The sequence below is a fragment of the Pagrus major genome, chromosome 24 (genome assembly GCF_040436345.1).
Source record: "Pagrus major chromosome 24, Pma_NU_1.0".
Taxonomy (NCBI): Eukaryota; Metazoa; Chordata; class Actinopteri; order Spariformes; family Sparidae; genus Pagrus; species Pagrus major.
In genome coordinates this window covers 6861193-6883767 of record NC_133238.1, presented here as the reverse complement: position 1 = coordinate 6883767, position 22575 = coordinate 6861193, and the positions used below count along the sequence as shown (strand labels likewise).

Below are 22575 nucleotides of genomic sequence, written 5' to 3'. Positions count from 1 at the left end.
TAAAATAAATTTAGAATGACATTTTTAAAAAGAAAAGGCATTTTGTCAAATAAGGACGACTTGGAATCTGGAGGAGTTCAAATGTAGCGCTAGATTATCATATTAAATTAACAAGATCTATGACGATAGCCACTCTTTTGCATTTTGAGGTTAAGTGATGACACAGAACCACACCCATTTTAGGGTTGTTACCTGTTATTAATGAATCTTCATTAAGAATTATTATGGTGCTACGTCCAGCAAATTTGTCAAAAATAACTTTAAAATAACATTTTTAAAGTGTAAGCTATCGAGCATTCTTTTTTAAGGGTTGATGGCTGCGGAAGCTTATTGCTGCCATGTCAGAAAGAGAAAAAATGATCAGTATCACGTTACAAAGTGAAAAGTTTGTTATAACAAGATGTTTTCACATTATTACGAAATATAATTGTACAATATGATATTTATCTTGTTATAGCACTGAAAGTTTCATCTTGATAACTTATGACAGTGATTCACATAACATACATTCACATCAAAAAGGTATTTTCATGTGATATAACGTGAAACGTTTCATGTTTTGACAATATAAGTTATGTTATAACGTGACACCTTTCTGTTATAACAATATGTTATCAGGTTATAACATAAGATGTTTTATAAACAATAAGTTTTATGATGTAATCATATGTAAATATCTAATAACATAAAAACATCTTGTTATAACAAACTTTACGTTATAACATGACAGTGCTTTGTTTTTCTGGCATGGCAGCAATACACTGCTGTAGATATTGTTTGAGAAAGACTTACAAAAAATAGAGCAGGGGCCTCATTTATAAAAATGTTCTCAGAATTTTACTTATACTTAGCCTCAAGACTATTTCCAGCAGTGTTCTTAAGTTCGATACATGAAACAAAAAACCTCACTTCAGCAGGTTCTAAGAAACCCGTTTGTAACTTACACACCTGTGATCTATAAATCTCAAATCAACTTCCTCTTATATAGCGCCAGTAATAGGCATGTACCCAAAGAGAAAATGTAACTTTTTGGAAGTCGAGATCACAGCAATGGTAGAGGAGACTGCTAGACAACACGTATGTTTCTGTGGACTGAACTGAGGTTGAAAAACAAAGCTACACACGCTTCTTGGGAGTGTGCATATTTTTTTAATAAAGCTCATTCAAAGTCTACCACGGGCTTGGATGCATATGTGTCCCATATATCCCTACATAACCAGCAGGAAGATCTATTAAGTCAAGTCTAGACTTTACTTAGGGTTAAGATCATTTCCAAGTTAAAGTAAGGTTTTATAAATAACTATTTAAACATGGTTTTCTGTTCAAGTCATTGTAAGTCTGTTTTATAAATGAGGCCCTAGGTGTCTGATTGCAGGTTGAACACCATCTCTTGAGTCTAATACACAAAATAAAAAAATACATATACTGTGAATGGTGGATGTCTCTTGTGTTCTGTCCTACACTGGTTCGAAGAGTTAATATATTTTTCATATGTTGTACAAGTGCAGTGCCCCATCCTACATATTATCTTAATCACAAAAATACCACATTTTAGGCAGCTGACATACTCGATCAAAAGAAAAACTAATTACTACATAGTACATAATGTTAAACAAAAGAAACTGACAGAGGCATACATCTCACTGAGTCCCCATCATATCATAATCGTTCTAAAAGTACACTAAATTATATTAAATAGCCAGTTTGTCGGGAGTGTATTTCATTTTACATTTCTTTCAGCTCACGCACTGTCCTCTTCATCAGTACACATAATAACAGTGCGAGTGTGTTGAACAAGGCAAGGTAATAACAAGAGGAACCAGTAGTCGTATATTTGTTGTTGACGAACATCATATAAAACGGACCGGTTTCCTTTACCCACAATCCTGTGCTTTAGATCCGTCCTTCCGACTTCCGTCTCAACTACGAGCCGAAGTGAGTATTTTTTACGGGAATTATATTTCTACAATCTAACGCCATCCCGCGATATTAAAGCCACAATTGACACCATACATGACCAATACATTTATAATAGTGTTCCATTGTCGTTAATCTGAGGTTTTTGATGTGTTTGAACATCTTTAAAGATAGTTAAAAGCGGTGAATGGTAGCGTTGACTCAAGCGATGGGCTGCATATTGCCCGGCTGTTAAGTGCTCACATTTTGCCTGAGCGAGAAAGACATACTGTGACATAGCTTATAACCTAAAGCACTAGCACTAGACTGAAGTGCTGTTTTAACGTAAGTTCAGTTTATCCTACCGTTTAGTCCGCAGGTTAGCTTGCGTTGAATTATGTTACAGCAAGCCAGCTTTGTGCTAACGTTAGGCGTGAGTGTATCAGAAAATGTGCCTGGTTCCTGCTAGCAAAGCAGCTGGTGGTGTTGTTTTTCCGAAGTTAACAGGTGAAGTGGTTATGTAACGATAAAAAATATGCTCAAGCAGTAATGCACGTTTGTTGTTATTAGATGGCCCCCAACAAGAAAGGAGAGAAAAAGAAGGGGCGTTCAGCCATCAACGAGGTTGTGACCAGAGAGTACACCATCAACATCCACAAGCGCATCCATGGCATGTAAGTACTGCACGGACACTGACTGCTCTGGACATGCTTGATTCAGGGACATTGGTGCACAACTGTTTTATTTAAAGACGGCGTTATAGGCTTTTAATTAACTCTTGTTCCGTTATTCTATCTCATGCCTTCTAATTAAGTTGCATACCTGACTTATGTGGGTATATGATGGTTTTTATAAGTGTTTTCAATGCTAAAGTGTTGCTAGCAGTGCTGCTAGCATAGTTGGTATCATAAGTTAATAGTGTTTCACAGCAACATGAGTAGTCCCTTAAGGGGAAGAGTAGTATACACTTTAATGTGCATAAAGCTAATACCAACAAGTTTTCAGTATTGTGTGATGAATGGCAAAACAATTATCAGTTTTGGAGTTGTTGCATTCTGTATCATTAATGGCATTGTCTCCCCCCCCTGCAGTGGTTTCAAGAAAAGGGCTCCCCGCGCCATCAAGGAGATCCGCAAGTTCGCCGTGAAGGAGATGGGAACTCCTGATGTCCGCATTGACACTCGCCTCAACAAGGCAGTGTGGAGCAAGGGTGTCAGGTGAGATGATGCACTGTTAGTACGCACACATGAGGAAAAGCGCACAACTAACATGGACTGAGTGGTGATCTTGATCAAGTCATAAAATTCTATAATAGTTAGCTTATTTTTTTATTTACATTTTATCAAACCAAAGTAATGACTGCACGCTGTCCTGCTTGTGCTACTTTGACAGTGGAAAGGGCATGGCTTGTGCAGAGTTTCTGTGAGATGACATAATACAGCAAAAATGTGCCTTTTTTTGTAGTAGTCATTGATTGAACTATAGTTTTTCCCTTTTATACACGATGTAAGCTGCTGCTTAAAGTGTGTAGCACTGTCAGTTAGAATCAAATGATTTTTAAGGTTGTATGCTGGTACTTAAGGTCTTTAAAACTGATTCTTTTAAAATGTAATAAGATGAGTCAAGTTCTTCTGTGTGAAAGTCCACATCTTGATAAAGTCTTGAAGCCTAATACTGTTTTGTTTTTCACTAAATACTGTCACATAATCCGTTGACAAAAATGTAGATTAACCTTATTCTATCTAATCCATATTCCTACATTAACCCGCCTCTCCAAGTGTAGCAGTAGACAATCTGATTTAAGCAGTGACTGTGCTATAGTAATGTCTGTGCCACATGAAGCTCCAACATGTGGTTTGAGAAATTCTACCCTCAGCTTGTACAAAACAAAAAAAAGTAACTGAGAAACAAACCATTTGTAACCATATGCTTAGAATTAATTTCTAAATCCTTGGTGACTATTGTGAATTCTGTGCTGATGGTCGAAGGACTAAGTGACAGATCCTTTTACTATGAGTGAGCTGTTGTAAGCACTTAATTCTGTTTTAGTACCGTCACAAAGGAAAAAAGATGAGAAATAACAGTGGTACCCAGCTGTCTGCATATACTGGATATCCTATTTTCATTACTTTACTCTGAAAATAGGATATGTAAGGCTGCAACTATATTATCATAATCAATCTACTGATTTTTCGATTAGTTGCCTAGTCTTTAAAATGTGAACTGATTTGTGACAATTTCCCAGAGCCGAAAGTGATGTCTTCAAGTTGCTTCTTTTGTCTAACCGATGGTTCAGAACCCAAAGACTCTTCATTTACTAAGAAAATGACAAACAAAAGCAGCAAATCCTTAAACTTAAGAAGCTGGAGCCAGCAAATGCTTGACATTTTTGTGTGGACAAATGACTGAGACAATTAATTGATGATCAAAATAGTCGGGGATTAATTCATTTCTCGCTTCTTGATCAACCAGTTGATAGACGACTCATTGCAGCTCTATTAACGTGTATAAATATTTTGACACAAACTCCAACATGTACATAAAGTCGGAGCCATGACAAATCTGCTGGTCAGTGCACAGATGTGGAACCATATCCAATGGCTTGCATTTAGTAAAAATGGTAACCATGACGTTATCTGTTGTGCAGGAACGTGCCATACAGGATGCGCGTACGCCTGTCAAGGAAGCGTAATGAGGACGAGGACTCTCCCAACAAACTGTACACCCTGGTCACATACGTTCCTGTCACCACTTGCAAAGGTAGATGCGGCACTCACTCACGTTGTCATTCATCCACTGAAGCAATAAAGACATTTCACTAATTCTTTCCCTCTCTTTCTCCTACAGGTCTGCAGACAGTCAATGTTGATGAAAACTAAATTTGTTCCCTCTGCGAGTGGAATAAATGAAATAAAATGACCTCCGTCTTGTGTCTTTATTTCTCTTTCTGCACTTAACTGAATGTCATATTTTACTCATCTTGACTTTAGATTCATGTTTATAATAATTGCAGAGGCTTGTATATGAAACACAGGTTGCACACTGCAGGGCTCCAATGCCTAAATTCGTTAACTATTGATGTTTGGAGAAAACTTGCTCTTCATCAGTCTGATTAATTCTAAATGTAGCCACATTCCCTGCAAACAGATATTGTTTGTAATGACATGCTTTTTGAGACTAATTTTACTGCTTCTACCATTTCAAGGTGGAAGTGTTTCAGGAAGGCAGGCAGACCTTGTCTCTTTCTATGGCAAATAAATCCTGTGTTAGAATGTTCTCTCTGACTGTGATGGTGCTATCTTGGTACCTAATTATTGTCTGCGTCCTATCCCTGTAACAGTAGAGGGTGTTTTTTTGATTACTTTTTTTTACACAAATGGGATGGCAGCTTTGCCAGCTCATTTAAAATATTACAATAATGTGGAAAATTGTAAGATTTAGTAATAGATGATACTCGGTTGCACCACAACAAGCATGAGTTGCATTTGACCCATTTTATCTGGATATGCTGTTGAAATTATGATTACAAAATGAAAGGATTGCATCTGATCCTCAAGCACATTAGTTAAATGGAAAGAAAAGAAGTGCAGTTATAATGCTTTTAATGTTGCAGCCCACAAACAACTGACATTTACATGACTAAAACTCAAACCTGTGTGGGATTGACTAATTAAAATGAAAATATGGCCATCTTTCTTATTAGAATGAGTATTTCTGCAGTCTGAAGTATCCTGGCTGCACGGAGCATCTTTATAATCTGTTTTTTGATGGTATCATCACTATTAATTAAAACAGCTGGAGAGGCCCAATACAAACTGTTATGGTGGGTGTCCCTGTAAACATGCGTTGCTGCAGTGCTGTCACCAGGGGGCGCTACGTATTTATGAGCAGTCGGATGTTGTGAGGAACAGGGAGGCAGCAGCAGGATAGACGCGATGGCATCGTCCAACATTTCCTCCAGAGTTTGTCCAGCTGTAAATTAGCTGTAACTAAACAACAAGGTAAGACACGGAGCTGCTCTGGTGCTGTGCGGGTTGCCACGTATTGAATTGACTTCAACTAGAAATATTAACGTTAGCACTGCTGAAGTTGTCTTCTTCATGGCTACTCACTGTCTGGTGGACACAGGTGTGGCTAGCTGGTTGGCTAACTAACTGACCAGCTAGCTAGCTAGCTTATTACAGTTATTTGGATACGTTAATGCTAGTTGTTGGTAGCTATCCATATACAACATCCACTTAGTAGCTAATCAATGACACCTCTCCAGCTAACTCATAACGCTATATAAACTTAACACGCTAGCTTGGTTAGGTATTACAGTAATTTAGCTAGGTGATATTTTGCTTTTGTAATCAACGTAACACGGTAGTTGATGTTAGATACAGTGTAGTCAGCAAATATTTAAGCTAACAGCTAGCTCGTCCAGTACAGTCTTCAGTCAGCTGTCTGTGTGTCCAGGTGGGAGCGCCGCACACTGTTTCCATGGCCGTCGGCTGATGGGCGAAGCGATGCGGCACCACTGGCTGCTCCTTGGGGCTTGCGGCTGGGTGCTGCTCATCCTGATGTTCGTCAGCAAGTTCATCAGCTTCAGAGCTGTGGATGGTAAGCTGTCAGTTCTCATGTTGTTAGAAAAAGGCGGACAGTTGTAGGGGTTCATGTGATCAGCCCACTCTTAATATGTATTTGCAGACTATGGCGAGAGGGCTGGTGGTCAGAGTTGGACAGTGCCAGGAACCAAGGTGGTTAAACCCATTTCGGTTTCCAACCCAGGAAAACCAGCTCCAAAGCCATCTGATCAGGTGACTAATGCAGTTTATTACTAGATGTCCTCCACACCTGACTCAACATTAAAACCTTCAATTTTTTCTGTACAGTCAGATGAAAAACTAAGCTATCAGTCACACTAGTGTTGTGTGTGTGTGTGTTTCAGCCTTCAGTCGTACCAACAGTGTCAGACTGGCAGTCTGTTGCTGAGAGGCGAATCGACTTGCTCTCGACTGTATGCAAGAACAGCAGCCTCAGGAACTTGACTCACGTTTCCATCAGCAAGTTTGTCCTGGACCGCATATTTGTCTGCGACAAACACAAGATCTTGTTCTGCCAGACGCCTAAGGTGGGAAACACACAGTGGAAGAAGGTCCTCATTGTGCTCAATGGTAAGTGTGGGACATTGCACATGTTGACTGTACTGATAAGGAGTAGCTGATAAATACCATTTGTGATTCGGCCATACTCACACAGGCCAAGCATGACATCAGTCTTCTAATTATCTAATGAAACCTTTGTGAAACATGATGTTGTAATATTGACTCATCTTCTTTTTGTTTAATTAGTAAACTCAGTTGATGACTTCTGTTATTAACATTGGCAGGAGCATTCCCCACAGTGGAGGAGATCCCAGAAAACCTTGTTCATGATCATGAGAAGAATGGCCTGCCCCGGCTCTCCTCACTTACGCCGCAGGAAATTACTCACAGGTTGGTATAGAGTTGCTCTGATAAATGTAGACTGTTGGCTGGATGACAATTGCTGATAAAGCAACAACTTTTGGCTGGCAGGGCTGCAAATAATGATTATTTTCATTTTCAAATGGGCCTAATCCCACATGTACACAGATATTTTTGAAAGCAGGGGTTTAAAACAAACGATCCCCGTCCAGATGAGCGTTTTAGCACTGTTTCAGAAATAATCTCTGTCCATACCAACACACCTGAAAAAACATCACATAGCCATTCACGTAAACTGGGCATGCATGTGCCGGTGTAAACAAGAAGCAGATTTTCTAATAAAATGATGAGGCAGTGAAATGTGACAGCTCTTCACAGAATCCATCTGGATAATACCATTTTATTAAAACATTGTCAGCTGCCATTTTTCTCTCTTTCTTTTCCATCATTGTGTTTTAATGTCTGTTTATGTCCCTCTAAAGTGGACTATTTAACATCCATTCTGTCAATGTACAAAGTTAATACTCCACAATATCATTACACATAATCTGACTTTACTTTTTCCAGTGCCTTAAACTAATTTTCGTTCAACTGACTGACTAATCCTTGCAGCTCTATTGCAAGACAACATCTTCATCCTTTACAACTGTTTTCTCATAAACTTTTGTGTCCCAACAGATTAAGCACTTACTTCAAGTTCTTCATCGTGAGAGATCCCTTTGAGCGCCTGATTTCTGCATTCAAGGACAAGTTTGTGAAGAACCCGCGCTTTGAGCCGTGGTACAAGCACGACATCGCTCCAGCCATCATCCGTAAGTATCGAAAGAGCCATCGTGACAGCGACCACTCCGCCTCGGGCCTGCACTTTGAAGACTTTGTCCGTTACTTGGGCGACGTGGAAGGGCGTCGCCGCCTGGACCGGCAATTCGGCGAGCACATCATTCACTGGGTGACTTACGCGGACTTGTGCGCACCATGCGAGATACACTACAGCGCGGTGGGCCACCATGAAACACTGGAGCAGGACGCCCCGTACATCCTCAAAGCAGCCGGCATCGATCGGCTGGTGTCGTACCCGGCCATTCCTCCAGGCATCACCCGCTACAACAGGACCAAGGTGGAGCACTACTTCTCAGGCATCAGCAAGCGGGACATCAGGCGTCTCTACGCACGCTACCAGGGCGACTTCCACCTGTTTGGTTACCCGAGCCCAGACTTTCTACTGAACTAAAATGATTAACACTGACTAAAAGACCTGTTTTCATATAAAATCCTCTCAACATCTTTGACTGACACAGAGGTGTATCGTAGCTGACTGAAATGCCCTAAAAGGCTGGTATGCAGTAGATTGCTCACTGTTATGTATTTGACTGAAAGGCGCTGCCTATTAACACTATTTATAAAAGAGGAGCTGTAAGCGTGCAGTTAGCAAATCTATAGTGTCACAATATGCTGAAAGGAGACTGAAAATGTTGCTGCAAAAAGATGGTACGTCAGTGCAGGCCACACAGTCGCATAATGAGATTCAGCGGTGATAAAAGCAGCAGTTTACCATTTTGTGTGGGCAAAAAGGTCAATATAAAGATCGAATACAGGTACACTTCAAATTGAGACACATTTGTCATCTTTATATTTAATGTTTATGACTTAATTATCCTCGTATGTCCGAGGTATACTCCATAACGCCAGGGATACAGGCCCATTAACCTGTAATGTAGCTATTATACTGCACTGTATGGATCGTCAGTTTAATGATTCATCCTGTCGAGGAAGGCTGTGGACAATGCTACACGTTTCGACATGTCGTGTCTTTTCTGTACTCCTTGCTGTCACACTAGATGTAGGCGAGGACCATCTGTATCAGGGATGCTCAATTTTTTGGACAAGGAGAGTAAAGAAGATGAATATAATAGGAACTGATTGGAAAATGATTGTTTTCATTGATGTTTTTACGAGCTACACATCAGTGGTAACTTTTTACATTTTTTAACATTTTGGCTTTATGCAAGACATATTAATGTCTCGTAAGACAGTAAATTACTCTTCAAATGTCATGAAATAGCATCAAAAATGAAAACTGAAACGACACCCTTGGTCATGCCCCGATCCATATTGTAGCCATTGTTCCGGTTGCTCTGCCTTTACTTAAACTGACAAAAGGTATCAAATGCTTTTGAATGCATTTATTTAGCTGTTCACTGCACTGGGACAATGAAGGAAACTGGCACTGTATTTTGAAGGGTCATTTTTCTATCAGAGACGTACTGTGTAAATGTTCTTAACATGACTTGCGACTCAACATTTGTATTACATGTTGCTATTTATAATATTAACCTGCTGACTGGTGGTGCGAACAGTGTCTCAATTGTAAGACGGTACTGCCTCCATGCACCCACCTGGTGACCTTTTGGACAGGTGGTCATAATACAAGAGCAACGCTAGTTAGTAATAAAGTTTCATGTGAAAAAAAAGTGCTCTTAATTTGCTGCTTTTGTTAGAGAGAATACATGACTCATAAAGGCTTCAATCTTTCATCTTTGCTAGTAGAAAAGTGTTGGTGTATATGTGTGAGTTTGCACTAGAGCTGCACCAACTGCTTGATTAGCTGTCGATTAGGGCTGGGTATTTATATACTATATTTTTAATTATTACGATATTTATTTTGATGGAACAAAAATGAGCAGTGCTAAAAAAGAAATATAAAATGAGTCACAATTGAGAAGCTGAACATAGGGCTATTATTTTATGACTATGTCACGATACATAATATATATATATATCAATATCGATGTTGTAAAAATTTTGTAGGGATGACTATACTAAAACAAAATATCAACGCAATGAGATTTTTGACAAATAATCAGTAACGTGGATATAATGACTAAGTGGATAAAGGCAAGTAAGAGAATAAGAACAGTATAATGAAAATGATATAATATCGATATATCGCCCAACTATTAGCAATGATATAACTCAATAATCGGTTTGAGTTATTTTTTAAGGACAAAAAGTCAATATTCTCTGATTCCAGCTTTTTAAAGGTGAACATTATCTGGTTTCTTTCCTCCTCTATGACAGTAAAATGAATATCTTGGCTTTATGGACAAAACAAGGCATTTGAGGGCATCTTCTTAGGGTTTGGGAAACATACATTTTGCACCATTTCCTGACATTTTATACACCAAACAGCTAATAGATTAAGAAAATAGTTAACAGATGAATAGACAATAAAAAAAGCAGCCCAAACAAATCGATGTGAGTGCTGAAAAGGTGCAGCAAACCTACTGTATGTCACATCCTGTTGTGATCAGCTTAAATGTGCTGTGTATGATGCTGCAATAATATCAAATATCCACAAGGTGGCAGTAAAACATTCAAAATACCCCTGCTTAGTGATGAGGCAACACTCCCTGTGGAACTAGCTGATAAATGTCATCACAATTGACACTTGAACCATATGAATAAGGGCAAAATAATGACTTCACAGCCACGTGTCGGCAACAAACATCTCAAGACAGTGCGGGGTGGACCAGGAATTACATTATCAGGGTCATCTGTATAAGCTTACATTATGGCGGATGGATTTAAGTTGATTAACAGAGCTTAAGCGTTAGTTAAGTGTCTCAAGTATTACACTTAGTGCCCCAAGTAAGGCTTTGTGTTGGATGCTCGTGTGTGTGTGTGCATCTGTCTGCCCTCTGCCAGGTTACCTCTCATCCTGTCTGACTGGTTCGTCCTGTCCTGTCGTTTGAATGTTGGGTAGAAGTTTGTTTAAGCAAAAGATTAGCTCTTTCTGTTTGAGAGTGGTGATAAATAACAGAAACACTGCAGCTGAACATATATCCTCCACGGCTGTATGACGCTGGGGAGTAACTGGGTTTCAAAAAGCCCTCTGTTTATGTGACCACTGCAGAATATAGTGCATTTCCACCATATACTAATTCATAAACATGGTATTCAACGATACCAAAAGAAAGTGCAGAATCAATGAGGTGACTGTGGATTTAAGTGGCACCATTGGGTGCACTACTGACTTTAAAGGGTAAGTTCATTAAAAAATTAAAATTCAGTCATTATCTACTCATCCCCATGCTGATGGAAAGCTGGGTGAAGTTTCATAGTCCACAAAACATTTCTGGAGCTTCACAGTAGCGGTGTTGCAGTATTCTTCTAAACAACTGAAGTAGATGGGGACTCGTTTTGAATCTTAAAAAAAACATGAAATACAGCTCATCCAGCGTAATCCAAGTCCCCAGAAGCAATTGATTGAAAAGACATCATATACACTCCTTTTTAAGCTAATGTCTTATCGTAGCTGCTAAACTAAGCCCTGAGATCCCCAATTGATTTGAAAATGCGTTATTTACACCCTTGATTCATGGTCAAGCTCTCAGACGGGGACACTTAATAGCTTTGCAGCTACAATAAGATTTAGGCTTAAAAAAGTCAAATCATTTGTGATCTCAGGGCTTCCAGAGACGTTTTAAAACAAGCCCCCATCTCCTTTTGTTGCTACAACACTGTCTGGCTGTGAGGCTCCAAAAAGGTTTTGTGGACCACGAAAACTTCACACTTCCACAACTTCCATCGGGATGGTGGTGAATAGATAATGACTCAATTTAAATTTTTGGGTTCCCTTAAGAATTCAGCATCCTATACATTGGTGGAAAGCTGAGGCTGGAGACTAGTCTGCTTGGACTAAGCTCCAACCAATTTAATATTATGAAGGAGGTAATTATCAAAAATCTTCACAGAGAGTGATGCAAAACATCCCAGGCAAAACACTGAAACTAGAAACACGTTTGGATCTTTTTAACACTATTTGAAGAGGGCACACAGTGAAACCTCTCACATCATAAGCCAGTATAATGAAGTGATTTTATTTGTTCCTTCTGTGCCATGCTGCTCCCTAGACTCCACTTTAGGAAACCAGTGCACTAACATACCCAACATCACTTCTCAGATTGCTCACTTGCCACACCCATGATTACCAATATTGACAGTGAAGTCGAACATGCGCATGTCCATGAGGATGCTGTGCGGAGGGGAGAGGAGGGGGGGGGTCCTATCCTCCTGTCTGCCTGTATTTGTCTCGGCGGCCCTCCTGCTGGTGTGACTGTATATATAAAAACACGCAGGGCGGTGTGCAGGTGGTGAGGAGAGTCTGTGTGCAGGGTGCATCACAGATCACCTCCGTGTCCACGCTTTATGCTTCGAGGCCCAGCCCTTTTCTTTCTGCGTGAAGCCGACCGGCTTCCTGTGTTTGTGCGGTTCTCAATCGAGGCTGCGTCAAGTCAGAGCGGAGAGGGCAGGAGGAAAGCGGAAATCAAGCTGGTGTACTTTCAACATAAAATATACTTGGAAGGAAGATTTGACCTGTAGGCCCTCAAAACAACAAACTATATGAAAAAACATTTAACATCAACTGCAATTCCTTTTATTAGGAAAGGTGGCTGACACAAATTTCACGAGAGTCATCCCAAACATGTGCGTTCATTGTGTTTTTATGCATAACAATATGCTATAATTGAGAATTGTCAAAGGCCAACTACACGTAATTGTAGTCTTACATTTCAGTATTGTACTTAAATACAATTTTGAGGCACTTGTATATAATTATAGCTACTTTATACTCCACTACATTTATCCTAGATCTTTAATTCCTCATTGATTTACAGATTCAGGTTGGTTGCACTAAATACAATTAAAAATTGATATACCAGTAAGCAATGTTTACATGTAAATACATCGTCAATTGTAATTCAGTAATATAACATACAAACCACCAAGCCAATTGGCTATTGTGCATACTGAGTACTTTTACTTTAGGTCATTTAAGTATATTTTGTTGAATAATTATTAATAAGTGTAATTTTGCTATTTTCTTCTTCTTTTATCTCAACTTAAGTTAAAGATCTGAGTACTTCTTCCACTACTGGTTAATGAAGGCACACTTTGATGAGACATTATATGGCTATGCATAGAAGAACAATTGCTGTATTTGTTTAAGGATATTATGCATGTCAGTGTTTTTGAAAACGAGGCTTTTATGTTGAAACGCCTAGGCGGAAGTTGACGTCTTGGGTCGAGCTTGACGCCAGTGGCACGAGCTGGGAGAGAGCGGACAGGGAGCCCGCTGCTGCCACCTCAACATGGAGTAGAGAGATCCCAGCGTTTGCTGCTAACAAGCAGAGCCCACAGAGAGGAATACGCGACGGCCTCTGTCTCATTCACACGCCGAGGTCCCCTCCAATGATACAGCGGCCGCTATTTTTTGTTCACGCAAAGGAAAGCTCGGCTTTTTATTTGAAAGATGGCGAACGACTCTCCAGCTAAAAGTCTAGTAGACATAGACTTGGCTTCATTGCGGGTGAGTGCTGCCGAACCGAGCCTATGTTTTTTGCTCGTTGCTATCTTTTATTTTCACGTTGCTCGACTAAACACACGTCCTTCGGTCAGACTAGCATTGGCGAGTTTTAACCTGCTCTCCAGTGTCCCTTCTTGTTACAGCCGAAGTATTGAAAATGACCGCTGAGCCATAGCGAGGTGTTGCCAGTGTCTGGTTTTCCTTTGTTCGAGATGCATTTGGCATGTAGGGTAGACCAGGGCGCAACAGCTGGCTCACACTGGACAATGTTGTGTGTAAAAAGACAAAATATTAACACTGCTATTTATTTACCCTGAATCGTCCTTCTGTCTTTGTCTTTTCAGGATCCAGCTGGGATATTTGAATTGGTGGAGGTAGTTGGAAATGGCACCTATGGACAAGTATACAAGGTTGGTTGGAGGCGCAGTGCATGGCCTGTCCTGTATTCACAGTGCTCAGTGTTTTTTGCTCCCCTTATCAAGCCTGGGAACAATGGAAGTGACAGTGAAAAAGACACGTCTCTCAAAAATGCTGCCATCAGACCACATCACAAGTAAAAGGAAATAGGGAGATGTAATGGTGTTTCTGGTAATAGTAGCTTGTTTTGGTATATCAGTCTGATCAGGGTGTTATTCAGCTGGGAGGTGTGTGTAAAGAGTGAATCAGACAGTCTACAGTCTGATGCATCACCGATCTTGCATCACCTGCCTTACTGAAAAGTAGGTAAGGAGGCGAGGATGGAGAAACAATATCTGTCATAATCCTGCTGGCCTAGTGTATCTGTCTGCAGCTCATTCTTCTTTTTTTTTTCTTCTTTAACAAAACCTAATTTCCTATCCTGTTCAAATCAGGACTCTCTCAGTTCAGTGGATGGGAATCCCACATCTCCGGGCCATCTGCTCTCGGTGTCACATTTCTCTGTAGAAAATTAACATTGCGGCTGTTGAAAGACATTGCCAAGGAGAGAGAGAAAGACGGCGAATGTAGAAGTGGAAGATGTGGTCAGTCTGTTTAAAGGGAATGGCCTTGGATTAGAGAGACATCCTTCCCAGCCTATTAATGTTGTAATGGGCCTCCTTGTGTTGTTATTGCTGCAGCTAGCTAGTCAGTGGAGGCTCCATTTTGTTGCCTGCTGCCACACTCCTTAATGACATTTAACCACATACCTATACGTTAAGCAGACATCTAGTTTCCCAAGGCGCGGACTGTTAATAGGCTAGCCAAAAAAAAAAAAACATCAATTTGCTTGTGCACTAAGCAGCAAGCTAAGCTGAGTATTTAATTCTGACAGCCCACAGTGCTCCAGTGACCTGCATTCAATCCCCAAGTGCAGTGAACTTCCAGGTTCCCCCCCTCCTCCTGTGCCTCAATTCCCAGAGCGAACCCATCTGTGTGCGTGCGCGAGCTCATATGATCACCCCACCTGAAACGAGGCCTCATGGAGAGAAGGAGCGGATGATTGTCATTAGGAAGTGTGATGCTTGCGTGCTATCTTCCCACCAGATGGTTTTGAGCCGGGCGTATGGGACAGAGAATTACTGCTTCTCCCCTCTTTTTGTCCAGTTTAATCTCTCGCTCCATTCACTGTCCAATGCTAATTCTATTTGCCAGTGCTGCTGTGTGGGAATGGAGCTCGTACAAGAGAGGGCCTGTCAGATTAGCCTGCAGTTGACACAAAGACACGGTCGTAAACAGTCCGCATGAGATAAGCCAAACTGTCTATAGCAAAAGTGGAGCCCAGTGCTGCAGTAGCCTCTTTTCGATCGGTGCATTGACTGTCATGTTAACCAGTTGAATGAGCATGTGGCCTGTGAGCATGTGCAGTGGGAGTGTGGTGGTGGAGGGAGGGAGGGGGGGTGGCTGCAACTGGTAGAAGAGCAGCTGTCCAGTTCCAGACAGAACCTGCCCCACCACTCTCACAAAGCTGAGTTTGTCTCTTCGTTTCTTTGGGTCTCTCTCAGTCCGTCAGTCAGTCGGATCCACAGAAAGGAGGAGTTTGTCCATGGGGTTTCAAAACGCCAACCGACTGAATAATCACAACAGCCCCCCAACTGAAAACGGGGTGGAGTTTCTTTTCCCTCTGAGGGCTTTTTTTCTGCTTTGTCAAGCACTTGGTCACAGACTGCAAGGCCCTTTTAGAAAACACAATGTGACCAACGTTCTTTACTCTTTGATTTGTGGTGACTTTTGATTCCTTTGAGGCATTTTCCTTTGACTTTTTTGTCATTTAAGGTGGACTATGGGGAGTAGAATGTCTAATCTAGATACATATTGAGTTTAAAGTTAGTTTTCACAACAATTGCAAGTGTATAAGTGCAGTTTTTTTCATTTAGTTTGTAGCTTTTTGCCTTTCCCAGTTAGCTAATTATAATGTATTGATCAATTAATGTCAGATGATATCATAAAAACCTCTCTATGACACTATGTAGAATAGCTTTTTTGGTTCATAGCTGCCTGTTTAAAATGTCTGGTCAGATCTCTAATCTTGTTCACTTATCCCTTGAGTCAGAGCTCCTGATTTAAGTCACAATTTTGACTATTGTGGACCCTATTTTATCAGAACATCTTCTCGAACAGCTGAACTTTGGATACTTTTGTTAAATAGAGTTGGTAGAAAAACAAATTTGCTCCAATTTCAGCCACAGTATTAATATATTTCAAAAAACATGCAGCTATAGACCTGATTAAGACCTATCACCGCTGGCCTAGGATCAGATTCCACCAAAATCTGTTTATGCATCTCTGCTGTGTTGCACTACTTGCAGCTTTCCGCAGAAAATTAAAGAACCAAGCTGTTCTCTAAGACCCAAAAAGCCGTGTCAAGGTTCTTGTGTGTCATGCTGTGTTGCTGGCTCTCCAGCTGGACTCTCTGCCAAGAGGGCAGCCGTTGCCCCTGGAGAGGTGCCAGATTACAGTCAACTTCTGAAAACACAGCACAGCAGATTCTGACTGACGGCCATAATGAAAATTACGTTATGGGTATAAAAAAAAAAATCCCTTTTTAAATCACTTTATTTTGCTTTGGGCAGCCAGCTAAACAGAATGGACGCTTGGATCTATTTACAGATTGAATGCACTGGTGTACAGTCTTATCAACATAAGTGATCTATCAATTTTAAAGGTACTGTAGCTGTATGCTTGTTCTGAAAACTAGGCCATAATAAGAATTTATTGCAATTTATTACAATACTAGCATTTTAACCACGTCATTTACATTTTTTTTTTTACCAGTAAAGTGCAGTTGCATTCTTGAATTAAGAACCAAACTGAATTTCTCAAATCGCATCTGCAGCCATATTCCTCACTTATGTTTAAAATGGCTCACAAGAACAGTGCTATAAACCAGAAGATGATTCATGTTGATATATTGGCCTCCATGTTTGTTGTAAATAATTATTCGGTGGACGTATTACTAGAAATGGGTATTGCCTAAATCAATACAATTCCAATAACATAGTTCCAGTTTGATTTTCAGATTTGATTCAATAGCATCAATAGCATCAAATTGATACTCACTCATAGATCTCACAGTTTTAAAAAATGTATGAAGAAATTCCTGCACAAATTAATGGGGTCCATTCTGGGCCAAGACCCATCCTCCTTTTAAGTTTCGTTGAAATCCGTTCAGTAGTTTTTGTGTAATCCTGCTGACAAACCAACCAAAAAAACAGACACGGGTGAAAACATAACCTCTTTGGCGAAGGTAAAAATGTAAATGTTTACATAAAAAATTAAATTCTATGGAGAAATGAAGGGGATGTTGATATCATTTGAGCATCTAATTATTAAAAATGCTGTATTAAAAAAACAAGAAAGTAATGACCGATGTAGGTTGATGTATTTCAACAAAGGAAAATAAGAATGTGTGTGTGTGTGTGCGTGCGTGCGTGTGGTAAACTCTAAATTGTCTAAATGACAGCAAAATGGTCTGAGACTCTCAGCATAGTTTTTAATTACATGACTGTTTTGGTACAAACATTTATCCGTCAGTGTGGCAGATCGCCTGCAGAGATTTACTTGCCAAATGGAAATATTTTTGACTCTCCATGCATCCACGGAAAAAGGAATGTATTAAAAAGATTTATATTTTTCAATAGATCATTCAGATGAAGGTCGATGCATTTATAGCCACATTTTTTGAATGGACTGCTCATGTGCTGCACAAAGTGATTCTCTGAGTTTCTCTTCCCTCTTTATCAGCTGGCACTGAACCAGCTGGCTCAGCACACTATCTCAGGTGCACTGTGGATATAGGAATTTAAAAAAAAAGAGGAGAGTAATGATAACTTAGAAAAAGACATAATTCCTGAAATTGTTTGTGGTATGCAGGGAAGATCCCCTCTGCTCTACAGAATTGCCATATATAGTCAGGCCTGAGGCACCAGGGGCCCTGCTGACCTGCCTCCCCGCCTGCTTTGCATCCATGGGGTGTGCCATGGCTTTGCCCACCAGTATTTTCATACCGTCTCATGTCCCTATGTTTCATTGAGCATGCATGTGTGTTTATTCAATGGATTAAAATCTATGGTGAATAGACTGGGGGCTGTATTTGGTGCAATCACCAGCAGGGTCATGTGGCTGAATACTCCCCAAAGCACGAGCACCAAATGGAAAGATGATTCATATTTTATGTGCACATGCACTGCACTTACAGTAATAAGACAAATATCCGTCAGCAAGCTAATACAAGAGAACCTTAGAGTATCTTTCTGTAGCTCAGCAGCACCGTCTTCCATCTCCTTCCTTTGTTTTCTCCCCCAACTATAGGGGCAGCCTCGCCCCTGCCCTCAGGACAAGAAGCTCTGTCCTCAGGGGGGCTAGCAGTGATGCCTGACGGGCTCAAGGGGTGTAGGCTGCTGCTGAGAAGGGAGCAGAACCTATCATACAATCTGTTTAATGCCCACCGGTGCCATATGGCGCTGGGTGAGACTGGTGCTTACCTCAGGGCAGTGGTTACCAGTGATCAAAGAAGCAAGGTGCTTTGAATGTTTGTTCAGAAATTAAGAAACTGAGGATTGTGGGTTTTATAAAATAAGCTTGTGCTGAAATCTTTATGCAGTTTGTTAACAAGTGAATGATGCTCCAGGTTGTATTTGAATTCGGCGATGCCATGTATCAGCTCACCATAGAGGGGGTGGGAGGTGATGTCTGACTACAGTTTAATCCTCATCGACCCCTGTGCCACTGCCTGTAGGGTATCCAGCCTCAGTCCTGAAACAGAGCAGGGCTGAATTATTAAGCCTTCACTGTTAATGAACCAGGATCGGTCAGTCAGTATCAATATTTGAAGTACAGCAATATTACCAATCTTTTTCCTAATTTGGCTACTGTTCATTTTTAACATGCTCACATAGCAAAGAATTTTGGCAGGGATTCCTGAAATGTGGCAGATATTTTACACTTGGACGATTAACTTTTTATTAAATTTGACAGTAACAGTAAATCAGATCCACTTGGTAACACATTGAATTAGGGCTGCTTGATTATGGCAAAAATCATAATCCCATAATTATTTAACACAATTACTCATTGACTTAGAAACATCATGCATTTATTGAAAAAACTTGTTTTAATTGTGGATTTCATTGAACTTAATATAATTCAACTGGGAAAAAAATAAAAATGATAATTGTCTTATACCAATAATGCAGCATATAATGTATAATATGTATATATAATCACTTGTCCAGGGCAGCAACGATAGTTTTCATCTTTGACTGTTCTGTCATTTATTTTCTCAATTAATCGATTAGTTGCTTGGTCTATAACATGTCAGAAAATGGTGAAATTTTGGGACAGCCTGGCTGAGAGCAAGTTTGGGCTTTTTTATATATAAATATGTGAACATCTACCAGCCATTGACCAATAAATCAAAGTTACCAGCCACTAAATAGTAAATCATTGTTTTGTGTTGACCAATTTCATAATTTACCAGCATTTGGCTGGTGGCCGATGCTGATTTCCCACTCAGATAGGGGTGAACTGGCGCTAAACAAAAGCATCATTGTGAAATGAAAAACGTCACAATAATTGTTTTATCTCAGTCGTGTTGTTTACATAATCGTTGGAAGCCAAAATGGTAACTGGAAATAAATCTCTCAGCCTTACTTTATTTGCATACATATTTCAACAGACTTGAGGTTTCTGTATTTTTGTTGTAAATGAAGAGGAAGCATCAGACAGTGTGGGAGCAGCCGTGCTGAACTGAAACATTTCTCACCTACTTCGTATTTTTTTTCTATAATTAAAGGCGGTGGGCTGGGACTATGTGTGAATTACACATAACTGGTTTTGTTTCTACATGAAATTAAATGCAACATTTTGGTATTGCTATAGTATTGAAAATATTTAATCTGCACTGACCACCTTAATTGAAAATGTGGATGGAATTAATATAGAAATTACTCTCAAATTGTAATGATTGCTAGCAGAATTCTTGTGATTACCATTTAATATGTAGGAATGTAGGCCTTTGACTATTTTGCCAGTCACATTAAGTGTAATGAACGTATTAGCTAATGACTTGGTTCATTGGATTAGATGACATTGCTGGACCTTGAGTACTTGCCTACTTTCCTCATGAAAGACCCGTGTATAGGGCCCATTGGTAAAGGTCCTGGGAGCCTGGTTGCTGATTGGCTGTGTGGATTTTAGGTCAGAATCAGGGGCTGTTGAATGTGTCACCCACGCTGCAGCAGGGGCCACGGTCCCATATTGTCCCACAGTCACTCTCTGTTTCTATTATCCACACGCTGCGTTAGCACACAGGCGAGCAACTACATTCGTTTTGTGCTCTTTTTAAATAGCTGAAAGGCATGTGTGAAACATTTCAAGCTCAAGTTAAAGCGGCAAATATCACACGCAAGCACACACTCTTCACTCTGCAGCCTCCCCGGCCAACACAGTGTGCATCTCTTTTGTCCCTCACAGTGACCCTCTCCCTAATGGGTGTCACAAGACCCACAACGTCCCCTGACTGGCCACGCTGCCCGAACAAAACTCTCTGTGTCTGTCGGTCCGTGTGTGTCTGTGTGTGCGTTCACGCCGCTGTCTGTGTGTAGCTCATTGAGCCACCTCATTACCCGAGTGGCGTTGAGATGAGACACAAAGGCGCTGGCAGCCGAGACAGCCTCTTGCCTGTCTTTCTTCAGTGCGTCTACTTGACAGCTCTTCTCTCCTCAAGATCACATTTTCTAAAGAAATGTCTTGTTTTAATGTGCTAATACGCAGGGACCAATAGATCCCTCATGTAACACCTCAATCCAAATCAAGGGATGGGTTTTCTCAGGAGGAAATTCTCCTTCTCTTTAAGGGCTCAGACACACCTAACCAACATCAAAGAACTAGTGGCGACGAAGACTGACTTTTGCGTCACCTGTGTCTCGGCCAAAAAGCCGCACTTGAACACACTGCAAAGTCTATAGCCGACGTCCAGATTGACTTGTATGTTCTACAGCTGCGTTAGAGGTAATAACTCTTCATACCACCACATGTCGGTAGTCTGTATTCGTTATTCTCCACAGGGAAACTTTCGCTTTCACTAAGATAGCCCCCTATGTCTGATTAAAAAGTTGCAAATGGCACTCTTGTAGAGGCAGAGTGGAAAAAATCAGAAATTTACGCTAAATGGGTGAAGTCATGCTACAGCTACAAGCCCACCCTATTTTCCCCTTTCTTTTTTCCCTTTCTTTTTCTTTTTTCTGTTTCTCTACTCGTGCACTGATTCAGTGTGAAATCAGTGATTTCTCTCAACGACTGGTTTGGCCGCCGATTCTACTTGCACAGTCTGCAAGGGCCAACCAGTTCCAGCGATTTCAACTTTGTGTCTCTGCAGATCAGACTTTAAATGGGCAGGGCAACTGTCAATCTTTTTATTCGGCCAATCAGAGACGTACAATCACCTGTCAATCAAAACTGAATTTCACCAATATGCCACCTGAACCAGCTATCAATCATGGTTTAATTCAGCTAACCATCTTCCTCATAGGTGAATGGGGAGGAAGAGCAACTGCCAGGCTAAACGCTGTTGTAATTTTTTACAAGATGCATATTAAATACATCAATAAATAAAAATACCAACTTATTACATAGACTCAAAGAGATCAAGATATGTTGTCCAGCTTGTGTTAATCAAATGATATGTCCATTTGTGTTAATGCTACATGCAACTGTTAGCCAGTCCTATCTTATAATGGACATTAGCTAATTTTACATTAGCCAGAGTTGAACGGCATATGAATGTGGCTTATCTATCTTCTATAGAATGATTTATAGCTGGTTTGGGTGACGTATACATGAAAATACATTTTGAATGACAGATGATTGTAAGCCTTGTAAGATTGGACAAAAAATGATTGACAGTTGCCCCGCTCATTCAAAGTATCCAGTCTGCAGAGATACCCCACTCAACGATGTGGGACACACTGGAAAAACTAGGGCTGCAGTTGCTCACTGTGCGGCCCCGACATTGGTGTGTCAGAACCCTACGAGCCACTCCTCAGCTTGCTTGTATCCCTGTCATGGTTAACAAAAAGCATGCTTAGTACCTATATGTTTCGGCCATAATTTGCCACATTTGGTAACTAGCTGAGTTTTATTTTTAAACCTTCAAAATGTTGTTGAAATGTTTAAATTCCTGTCTAGTCCTGTCATGCATCTCTGATCCCTTACAGCAGCCAACTACTGCACTGTGATCAATAGACGTACAGCCACATCAGCTGGCCTCCTGTTTGAGACTCTTATTCAGCTTTCCGTGTGCATTGTCACTGCGTTGTCGTCCTTCCCACTTCCCAGCTTCCCCCCTCATCTCTCCGTTCACTCTCTGTCTCTTATTCTCTGTCCAGTCTCATCTCCGTTTCTGTCTTT

The 22575-nt window shown here is 40.5% G+C and overlaps 3 protein-coding genes across 11 annotated transcripts in view; all 3 read left to right on the top strand.

Moving 5' to 3' along the window:
• Positions 1–1854: 1854 nt before the first annotated feature.
• Positions 1855–4815, top strand: rpl31 (ribosomal protein L31). The gene is made up of 5 exons (XM_073462460.1): positions 1855–1935; positions 2467–2570; positions 2988–3113; positions 4544–4656; positions 4744–4815. The coding sequence occupies exons 2-5, from the start codon at positions 2467–2469 to the stop codon at positions 4773–4775; spliced, it is 375 nt and encodes a 124-aa protein (XP_073318561.1). The 5' UTR covers positions 1855–1935; the 3' UTR covers positions 4776–4815.
• A 969-nt stretch (positions 4816–5784) lies between these two features.
• On the top strand, positions 5785–9814 carry chst10 (carbohydrate sulfotransferase 10). The gene is made up of 6 exons (XM_073462269.1): positions 5785–5897; positions 6355–6498; positions 6586–6695; positions 6827–7052; positions 7268–7373; positions 8022–9814. Exons 2-6 carry the CDS (start codon positions 6393–6395, stop codon positions 8572–8574), a joined length of 1101 nt encoding a protein of 366 aa, XP_073318370.1. The 5' UTR covers positions 5785–5897; positions 6355–6392; the 3' UTR covers positions 8575–9814.
• A 3660-nt stretch (positions 9815–13474) lies between these two features.
• The window catches only part of LOC141020451 (mitogen-activated protein kinase kinase kinase kinase 4-like), a 43343-nt gene continuing 34242 nt past the window's right edge, over positions 13475–22575 (top strand). For all 9 annotated transcript variants that reach the window (XM_073495533.1, XM_073495535.1, XM_073495536.1 and 6 more), the window contains exons 1-2: positions 13475–13713; positions 14055–14120. In XM_073495533.1, the coding sequence (XP_073351634.1) occupies positions 13657–13713; positions 14055–14120 (123 nt within the window). In that variant the 5' untranslated portion in view covers positions 13475–13656. The remainder of the gene's footprint in view (positions 13714–14054; positions 14121–22575) is intronic.